The 11,382-nt window shown below is 31.7% G+C and overlaps 2 protein-coding genes across 2 annotated transcripts in view; one reads left to right on the forward strand and one right to left on the reverse strand.

Moving 5' to 3' along the window:
• LOC105627063 (protein fem-1 homolog B-like) overlaps positions 1-4,145 on the forward strand; it is a 4,666-nt gene extending 521 nt beyond the window's left edge. The window contains exons 2-10 of the mRNA XM_012208341.1: positions 1,470-1,647; positions 1,724-1,941; positions 2,034-2,374; positions 2,446-2,606; positions 2,688-2,992; positions 3,297-3,523; positions 3,604-3,720; positions 3,796-3,902; positions 3,988-4,145. Of these exons, the coding sequence (XP_012063731.1) occupies positions 1,470-1,647; positions 1,724-1,941; positions 2,034-2,374; positions 2,446-2,606; positions 2,688-2,992; positions 3,297-3,523; positions 3,604-3,720; positions 3,796-3,902; positions 3,988-4,145 (1,812 nt within the window). The remainder of the gene's footprint in view (positions 1-1,469; positions 1,648-1,723; positions 1,942-2,033; positions 2,375-2,445; positions 2,607-2,687; positions 2,993-3,296; positions 3,524-3,603; positions 3,721-3,795; positions 3,903-3,987) is intronic.
• Positions 4,146-8,709: 4,564 nt separating this feature from the next.
• Positions 8,710-11,382, reverse strand: part of LOC105627064 (protein decapentaplegic-like) — a 6,788-nt gene continuing 4,115 nt past the window's right edge. The window contains exon 2 of the mRNA XM_012208342.1: positions 8,710-9,569. Coding sequence (XP_012063732.1) covers positions 8,710-9,569 — 860 coding nt within the window. The remainder of the gene's footprint in view (positions 9,570-11,382) is intronic.

The raw sequence follows: 11,382 nt of genomic DNA on the forward strand, positions 1-11,382 counted from the left end.
TATATATATATATATATATATATATATACACACTATATATATATATATATATACAACTTTTATTTAGCATANCTTTTGATAGAATTAAATATTTTCGAAATAATTATCTGTTAAAACGAATCATCCTGTATATAATCATTTGCTGTTTTTTATTCAATTAATATTTGAATTATGAACTATTCCATTTTTTACATAAAAAGAAAGAAATGATATAAGGCATTTTAAAATAAGGCATTTTTATGCATATGTTACATTAAAAGCATAAAATTCATTGATTTTAGGTACTTATTAATAGATATATACAATAATTTAAGATTGTAGGGAAAGAAAAAATGAAAAATGTGTTCACTATTGTTAGCAAATATAGAGTACTTTCATTTATGCCTACTTCCATCATTGTAGATTAATTTTAATTCCAAATTAACTTACTCTTATTTTTTTCCAATTTTTTTTAAGAATTAAAAAGATGAAACATAAATTGTATCAAGATTAAAATTAATCTACATTGAAAATGGACAATAGTAACACAAACATTAATTTCTGCTTTTTGCAATTCCATGAGTAACAAAAACGAACAATACTTGTATTGATTTATGTCATCAAATTGAGGACATCCATATACATGTATTAACAATGTATGTGTGTACTTATTAAACACTTCAGTCAGACATATAATTAATGTAAATTCTTTACAAATAACAACAGGTTTTTTATCAACAGGTTTTTTAATTGAACTACCTGTGGTTTAATATATTTTTATTTAATTAATTAAATTCTTTTTTATAAAATAGTTTTATTTATTGCAATATGATGAACATTGAATTGTATATTATCTATACTTAAATTGAAAAAAATATTAAACGTATGTTTACTAATCAACATATACATAATTAAAATTTTCAGACTAAATTGTTCTTATATAAATATAAAATGCATCTGTGTCATGATACCCAAAGAATTATTCAGGACAACTTGCAACACTTATTTAGATATGTGCATATGCAAAGAAAACTATGTAGATGTTATTTGTAATATAGGTTATAAGATTTTAAATTCTTTTTATATTACAAACATTATTGTTATAGTATTATTAATTTTATAAATCTTTATGCAAATTATGTATAAAATATTATGTAATTTCTCAAATTTTTATTTTTTAATTTAAACATATAACATATTTAATTTTTTCTTATTAAATAATCAATTTATTAAATAATAAAAAATAGTTTGCTTATAACTAATCGGGATTTTAAAAAAGTGCAATTATATTTATATAACAATGGTTGCGTTCAAGAGAAAAAGCAGCTTTGCAATTGTAATTGTAAAATTTTTTAACTGATTGGTCTTGCTCTTAGTTCCTCACTGGATCTAAATGTATAAATCAATTATATTTAAGTAACAATTGCAAAGCTGTTTTTTCTGCTGAACGCAACCAATATTTAGATTTGTATTTGAATTTATATTTATAGAAAGTTCTAGAAGATGATGGACAAAGGTGCACACCTTTAATAGTTGCCGCGCGTTATGGACATAACAAAGTAGTCAGAATGTTGCTTGACAAGTTTAAACCTGATTTAGAACAGGAAGGAACGGTGAAATTCAATGGATACGTTATCGAAGGAGCTACTGCGCTTTGGGCTGCAGCAGGTATATTAAAAGAATAATATATGTAAACAGAATATTATAATAAATTTGTAGTGCTAATAACTTATGTTGATTTTAGGAGCAGGACACTTAAACGTTCTTAAAACTCTCGTGAAGGCAGGAGCAAATGTCAACCATACAACGAAGACTAATTCTACCCCGCTTCGAGCAGCATGCTTTAATGGACGTTTAGACATTGTTAAATATTTGATCAATCATCAAGCAGATATAAATATTCCCAATATGTTTAACAATACTTGCCTCATGATAGCATCGTACAAAGGACACTTGGATATTGTGAGTATGCTATTACAAAAACTCCATTGCTTGTCGTGTGTTTATTGTGCATTATTGTTACGTAAATTTTCCCATTTTTTTCTGTGATTCAGGTTAATTTTCTATTAGACAAAGCGGCAGATCCAAACAAGAAAGCTTATTGTGGGGCAACGGCATTGCATTTTGCTGCTGAATGTGGACACAATACTATCGTATACGAGCTGTTGAAGTATGGAGCGCAAATGACGAAGAATGTGAGTGGTATGACGCCTTTAATAACGGCTGCCGAACGGACACGTGAGGAAGTCGTTGAATATCTAGTAAAAAGGCCAGAAGTGACAAAGGAAGAAAAAATAGATGCTTATGAATTACTTGGAGCATCATACGCTAATGATAAAGATAATTATAGTCTAAATATGGCATACACGTATTTATGGAAGGCAATGCAATTAAGGTAAAAGAATAAACATTTATTTCTATCTATCCGAGTCACTATTTTATGTTGCGTATTTTTTTCGTTTCTAGATATAGTGATACTGAAAATATTATACATAAGCAACTAGGTTCAACTGTGAAAGCATATGAGAACTGGAAAGAATGCGAAACAATCGAAAGTTTAGAAAGTATCAAATTCAATCCCAATGCTATACATATGGAATCGCTTGCTATTCGGGAGAGAATATTAGGTAAATATGTGTTTCATGTTTGTATTATAAAATAAGATTGCGTTTCCTTTTTTACAAAAACTAATACTGTTTGCTTTTCAGGCCTCCATAATCCGGAACTACCACATCCTATAGTATTCAGAGGCGCTATATTTGCGGATAATGCCAGATTTGATAGATGTATAGATTTGTGGTTGCACGCTTTGAAATTACGACAACTCAATGATATATCCGTTGTAACAGACCTCCTTCGATTTGCGCAAGTTTTCTCGCAAATGATACACGTAGGCGTCGATCTAGATATTTCTCAAGTGATAAATGTTCTGGAAGCAAGCGTAACAGAGTTGAATAGAAACAAGGTCAAAATCCAGAATCCGGATTCTAAGGATGACATCGATCAATGTGTTGTAAGTTCAATAAAAGAGACTTTGATTCATGGACTACATTTTACACTATAATCATATGCATTAGTGATGTCTAGTATGTCTGCACTCGACAATATATTTTCCTGCGATATTTAAGGTTTTTTTCGCTTGCATAGCTAATGCTATAGTTCTGCTTATGTTAGCAAAAAACAATAATAGGTAAATTACATGAAGTATTTTTATGAATATGTCGACATAATAGACTAGATTAGTGCATGCGATTATATCATATTACTGTGACAAACAAAAACATATCTCTATATATTTAGAAATAATGTCTTCATAGGAAGAGATGGAATCGAATATTACAACAACTCTATACATTTTAACGATTCTGACAAAACTGATGACTCTTAATGGAAACAGTGATGAATCAGATTTGACACAGGCACATCATTTAGTACACAAATTATGTGCGTTAAAAGTATGTTTGAAAGATGGACAGACTTTACTACATCTTGCTGTGAATGCTGAAACTCCTGTCGACGATTTTCATACTAATGATGTCTGCAAGTATGTTATATTAAATGCCATATTAAAATAGGATTAACAATCAAGATTAGTATTGAACAAATTATTTACTCGGTTTCCAGATTTCCATGTGCAGCTACAGCACGATTATTGATTCGTTGCGGTGCTGACATAAATGCGATGGATAACGAAAGAAATACGCCGCTTCACATTATTGTTGGTTACAGTAAAGCAATTAGGTATGCTTAAAATTAATATTACCCAACTTTATACCAATACAGATTTGATCATTTTAAAAATTATATTTTTTTCAGCGATTTTGCGACCTTACATTCAATTATAATAGATCTGATTGAAGCTGGAGCACATATGGATACTGTAAATAATAGAGGTCATACCCCGTACGATGCGGTTACTACGGGTAAATTTGCAAATTTTATTACTGATTTGCGTATTTCGTTATCATGTGATTATTTGGCCAAAATTCAATTTAATTTCTATTTCAGGTGTAGCTAAAATAATATTACGTACTCGGACCAAATTGTCCTTAACGTGTATGGCAGCCAAAGCAATTAAGACTTATGATCTACCGTATCGTGGTAACGTTCCACGTTCACTTGAAAGCTTTATAGAACTTCATGGACCTGGACTTAATCAGAGTTGACAAGTCTTTAATATTGTCACAAAAAAATCGAAATTTTCTTATACAAAGCATATAATACTTAATATTTTTATACAAAAAATACGCTAAATATTCGAATAATTAAAAGTTTTATCATACACATAATTTAATCTATATGGAATCAGGATTTTCAATCTCGTGAAAAACACCGATGTGTGACTTAAAAAAAATTGTATAAAAATTATCACGTGAAAGATATGTTTTACGATATATATAAGATTGATACAATTCTTATTCAATGATACACTCTGAGATATTGTGTCTTTTTATATTAAACGTACTTTTTAGATGATAAATAGTATTGCTACATAAGCCGTATTCCGATATACATTGCTGGTTCTGAAAATCTATATAGTTCACATTATGCATACTGTAGATTTTCAATACTGACAGTGTATATCGGAACACAGCTACAGTCGCTGCGTTATAAAGTATTTTAAATAATTAGCCACTGTGCATTCAATTTTTGCTGTCGTTTTCACCAATTTTAACTGTAATTACTGTGATAAATAAAATCAAATTAAATATACTTTTCAAATTATACAAATTGTGTGAGTTAGATACTTTGTGCACTTATTATTCGATTATGTGCTGTTATTTGTTAAAGATGTCTGCTGTAATATGATCTGGAAAAGCATAAAATATATATTTTCGTTATTGCTGTATTAAATTTATTTAATATTTACACACGCACTCTCTGTATACAATCGTGTGAAACTAGGAAGATAATAGTAAAATATATAAGAATATACATATCGCACGACACTTTACAATATATTATTTACAATGTTTACACAGACTCGTTTATCTTATCTATTTTACACATTTTACAATGGCATTCGCTTATCAATAACACTTCTGTACAAATATACACGTGTGTTCAAAATCTTTTGGCAAAAAGAAAAGAAAAAAAATAAATAGAGTAATCCTTAGGCAGGTACAATCTATTCGCGGCGGCAGGATTTACATAAATATGCATTCACTCGTATCTAAAGAGACGGAATGCATACTCTTCGTTGCTCCGTGTTAGTGCGTAACCGGACATGCCGATTTGCGCATCTAATTTGCTGCCCTGTCCCTTTAGTCTTTTTAAAACACTATGACAACATTGCGGAAACGTTAATGCGATCCAACGACCACGATGAGGTACCCATTCATGTACATTTCCAGTACAAAAACGGTCAACGTTGCCTCCGTTGATAATTCATCGCGTGTAGAAGAGACATTTCTACATCGCTGAAAATATCATTAGTTAATTGCGTATTTCCGACACGTGATTTCATTGCTCACTTGCTGAAGTGTTACAATGTTTCTCGCAGTGTGATATGTTATAGTTAGTGATGTGCAATATTTGCCGACGTTAATCACTTCATACTTGTATCGCGTTTATTTTCACACACACCATTCATCTCATTTTCGAATATCGAATTGACATCTAACGCATTATATGAGTTTGTGATTGCGCAAGTATATAAAAAGTTACATATCTCGCTTATATATATTTTTATCACTCGATATAATTTGCCTTTAGAGATATGTTAAATTTAATTAATTGTATTATCTCGCTCTTTAAAAATTCATGTATCATGAAAGCTTGATAGATAAAATCGAGCGCGTTTAAAGTAAATAAAATTCCAATTTATTTCAAAAGAAAACAAATATTTAAAGAGCAGTCATTTTAATCGATGAAATGTTTTTATTCGAAGTTTACATTGCATCGTAACGTATTTTTCTTCACGTACTTATTGAGACAATGCATGTATCAATATGTATATTATTGTTAAATAATAATATATGAAGTGTATTTCGCAGATCCTATTGAATTAAACATTACAATGGCAGCTCTTTCTTTACGCGAATATAATATATAATATACATCTTCTCATAATTTATAATAACGTTTTATTCCCTGATATGAATATACTAATACAATCGAATAAAAATTAAATATGCGCGGTTAGATTAATTAGATTTATAATTAGTATTCTACTGAGAGATTCAGTAGAATTCGTTTCAAAGAACAATTTCACAAACAAAAAATACAAAACCCCTAATAAAGAATGTAAATGAAGAATGCGACAGTCATACGCGAAAACATTCGTGCACGCTTGTATCCTCCGCATTACGAAGATCCGAACAATATTTGGTGGATGTTAATTCGCAAAATTGTACTTTTCGGCCATCACTTTCTTAAATAGAAGTTATTCTTATCATCATTTTCTCAATTGGGCCTGCTAAACGAGTAGCTATTCTTATCGTCACGTTCTCAATAAACTCTGGCAATAACCCGATAACTATCACAATTGTCACTTGTTTCTGTTACAATTCGCAGTTGAATTTAATGATGATTAGAAGCTAACGGTCAACTATTCTTGATTAATTTGTATTTTTTAACAGACAGACAATCAGATCAATCCATATTATGCCAAACGGATCCACTAATCACAATAGAAGCTCTCCGTTTTGAGTAACGTTTTAAACAATTTTAAAACATGCTTAATTGATGTTTTTGATATATTTCTTTTATACAATTTAAAGCATATTTGAAGCATTAAAAATATATTTAAGAAAAAACATAATATGTTTTATTTAAAAAAAAAAAGTTTTTACCCTGATTTTGAGACAACTGCCTTCTTGTAAATTGAATTTTTTTTTATCTTTCACTGCATACACCATGTAACCACGTGGTCAGATACCATTAGAGCGAAAGTGAGGCTCGACAAGTTATTTCAGAATGGTGGGATAATTCAGTTCCGGCGATCTCAAAAGAATGGAGAGATTCTATTTAAGAAAAAAATTCTACTTGAGGAAAAAAGAAGTTAACATCAATCGTCTCATTTCCGATAGAGGTCAAAGGCTATAAGATCTATTTAAAACTGATCTATATCGAGATCTAATGAATGAATCTTTTAATCAATGAATTATCTACAATTTATTTCCCTTCATTTCAAGTCTAATTTCTTCTGAATTAGAATTTTTCTCTCATGATACTTCCCGTTAATATTCACATTTTTCACATATATAATAATCGCATGAGAAAACGAGTGAAAATTTGCACATATTAAAAATGAATAAATAGTAGACATTATAAAATCTTAGAAAAAAGAAAGATAGTTTCGATTTCGTAATCTTAAGATTTAAAGAGCGACCTTTTTATATTCGATTAAAAGTAATCTTCAATTTACAATTTTATATAAATAATGATTCTACAAAAAACTTTTTTCGATGAATGCTTTCAATGTCAATCTCGTTATTGAATAGCAATATAATATCATTCGCGTTTATCTCTATTTTATTATCATTTATCATGTCTAGCAACAGATTAAATTTATCATACACTATTCTTTTTGATGATAAATTCTGTCCTTTCTTCCTTTAAGAATATACAATTTACAATAATTTTACTTGTTTCATTCTAAGACTGTTTTCTCTTTAGAAAATACAGTCAACATCAACTTCGTTTTATTCTTTTCGACATTCAATGAATGGTAAAGACAAAATACTTGTGTCGACTGTGTCTCCTAAAAAAAAGTCAAAAATCTTTTTTATCCAGTAAAAATGGTAGCGAGCACATACAAAACTGCGAATCGGTCTATGGCACGCAGATTAAATAATCCTTATCTTTTTCATTTCTTCATCTTTTCGCATTATTTCATTATTTCGACATCAAATGGCCAGTATTCATTGTCGATTGTTATATTTAAAATCGTCTAAATACAGTCTCAAGGTGTTATAAATCAATTACAGAAACATTAGCATCTTAAAACATTACTAAGACGATCTTGAAATAAGAATTATGACTACTGGCCAATATGTCTCGCGTGCAAGCAAATGAGACCGTATGATGTAGTCAAGAGCCTCAACGTCAGTCCATGATCCAGGACCGCCATGTCCTAAGGTGCGATCCAAGTCTTTATAAATGCTTTGAAGAAAGAATTTTACAAATTGACCAATCAAAGATTAGTTGCTTCAAAATATTTATAACATCGTTGACCGTACCCCTAATCTCAGACAACACGCATGTCCAAAATCGGGACATAAGACGTCTCATGGAGAGAGTTGAAGTGGCTTTACGCTCTGGGCGGTCAACTCGCGTGATCTGTGGATCCAAATTCGATTCCACCTGTACATGGTTTTCCTACATTTAAGAAGAACATCGCTCCATCTAATGATTAAGAACTAATACGTATCTTCACTCAAGAAGCAATATCGCTCCAATATGTGTATAAATGATATTCTTGTTAAATCAGGGCTGATTAAGATATAAAAAGGCATAAGGCTTGACGTTAGACAAACGTCGATTTGAAAGGTATTAACTGTCAACATCGTATGATTTCTGTTCCCCAAGGAAGTCAAATACACAAATTTATCGCATAATACGACCTGTGCGATAAATTCATCTAATTGGGTCGGAAATCCGTACAAAATAAAAAAAATAGACGTCTTATGTTCCGATTTCAGACATGGCGCTGTGTGAGATAATACTTCAACTTATCTTGCTCGACTAATGATTACGTTGATCGTATAGAATAAAAATAGTGCTGTCTTAACGGCAACCGCATCCAAGGACTGCCATGTCCTGATAGTTTTTCAGCACTACTTTATTCTCCTCATCTAGATAAAGCATCGATATCGAGCTGAGCGCGGTTGGCACGCAACATGCCTTAGGTACCATTGTCGGCTTTGTTGAGTAAACGAGGGTCTGCACGATCGCGTGATTCGTCGAGTTCAGATGGTCCGCCAGAGGAAACGGGCAATCACCGTGGCAGTAGAAGGCGTCGTATCCGGGCGGCGCGACGATCCAATCGTTCCAGCCGACGTCCGCGAAGTCGACGTAGAGCGGATGCCGCCGGCAATTCTCGCGGCCGTCCTTCCGCCGATTCTTCCGTAGGGTGGCTCGCCTGGCCCGTCGGTCCAGTATCTGATTCGCGGATGCCATCTCATAACGGCCGTCGTCCATGTACGTATAGAGCATCGGCCGACTCACCACCCACGCGTCCTTGTGCTCATCGACGGCCCGTCTCAGTCGCACGTGTTCTCGTGTACGGGCTAGCGCACCAGTCACGTGCACCAGCAGCCCGTGGTTATCCTGATGATTCTCTATCCATCTCACCACGGCTGGATGTACATCCAGATTAATCGTGGCGTTCTTCGTCGCATCGATCACCTTGCTGTCTATCAGCCGCAATAGCGGCTTGCTATGACCCTTCACGCCGGGCCGTATTATGTCGTACACCAGTATCCGGCCACGTTTATGTTCCGCGCTTACATTTTCGACATCCGCCACCGCAACACGCGTTAAACTCAACTCCGCTGCCTGCAACATCTCGCCGCTAGGTATCCTGCTTAGGTTGAAGGATAATCGGAAACGGTTTGGAGATTGGAACTTGTGGTCCAGATCGCTCTCTGAAAACAAACAGTAGAAATATCGTTAAAGATATCGCGTTAAAAAATTCGTGCAAGAATCTAAGATTTTGAAATGTAAATGAAGAATTACTTTAGACTCAGTAAATATAATATAATGTATGTTGTATTCCAATTGACATGACAACTAAAAGTTGTTACTTAATATCAATGTTATAATTTCCCAATAATATAATTGTTATGCAATACCGTGAATTATATATTTCATTTGGAGAGTTAAATCAAAAAGATTTTTTTTTTTCAAAAACCAACATAGTATAAAAGTTTTATATATACATATAAAATACGAAAAGAGAAATGTAATTAATAATGAATTTTTCATTCCGAAGAAATTTAAACTTTTAGAAAAATAAAACAAAGTTGAGTTTCAGTTTATCAAATAAACAGCAATTGATGAATTAAAAATACAACGCAACAAAATCATCATTCCAAAGTAGAATCCATATTTTTTAGACTTTTCGCTTTTCATGAAGACATGTTATCTCATAGGTCGTGAGTGAATTAAAAATAAATCACGGATTGTGTGGGAAGACCACTTAGAAATTTAAAAGAAATAATTCTTAATGTTGTATCGGCGAATTTATTGGATGTGTTTATTATCTTACGACATTTATATTAATAAGGAATGCCGCCGGAATAATTTTCCGTTCGTGTGACCCACGTAAATATTTTACGACGTACGAGGCGTGCACACGTAATTTAAGTTATGCTTCTACGAAAATAGCTAATAACGTTTAACGTTATGACGCAGTTGTTCCTTGGAAACAACTTAAAAACAGTGGATGTAGCAGGCAATCGTATAGACGCAGTTGTAATACGTATGTAAATTTCGTAAGCGTCGCTGAATCCTAACACATACATATGCCTACACACACACACACACACACACACGCGCGCGCGCGCGCGCGCGCACCTACATGTTACATACGCAGAATCTAGCAATTTCTGTGGAAGCAAAGCAGTAAGAGTATCAAAGAGCTTCTTGTTAGAGTTTTATATATGATCCGCTCCAAATTTTTATTACCTTTTTTATTACTTTATTTTTATTATTTTCAAATAATTCTAGAAAAAAATAGTAATAAAGAACAGATTGCATAAATTTACGAAAACATTGTCATATTTTCTAACAAAGTATATTAAATTATAATATTATTATAGAACATAAAATATTATTACAATTTCATCCCTGGTTTTATAATAAATAGATGAGTATATAATTATGTATGTATGTAAATTACGTTTTTTCTTAGATGTTTTTTTAAATTACATATTTTTTTATTATCTAAAAATTTAAAATATTGTTCTAAAGCTAGTCTCATCAACAATATAAAATCTTCAATTTTTAATATAAAATAATAAAACTTTTTTATGTTGTTGTGTATGTTGTATAAAATTGATATTGTATAAGATAGTTTTTTCATCACAATATGCTTAGAAGGCATGCATACGTAATCTTTAAAGTATTAGAACAATTTGTAAACAAAATATAATATGAGGGTTTCTTTGTGCATACGTATATATATGACGCGCTTGAAATGTCATTGGGTTTTACTTGCAAATTTTCATAATAAACGTGATAAAGTAAACAGAATTTCTAACATAGTCATTAAACCGTCGATGATTGCAGAATAATTGAAAGTATCGATACCTAATGTGTGTGTATATATATATATATATATATATATATATATATATATATATATATATCTACTTATTTATTTACTATAGAACTAACTAATTAAACTAAGTTACTCGTAGTACGTAGGACGTACGTTTCCTTATACGTTAGGTAACG

Source organism: Atta cephalotes (genome assembly GCF_000143395.1).
Source record: "Atta cephalotes unplaced genomic scaffold scaffold00008, whole genome shotgun sequence".
In the NCBI taxonomy this organism is placed as follows: domain Eukaryota; kingdom Metazoa; phylum Arthropoda; class Insecta; order Hymenoptera; family Formicidae; genus Atta; species Atta cephalotes.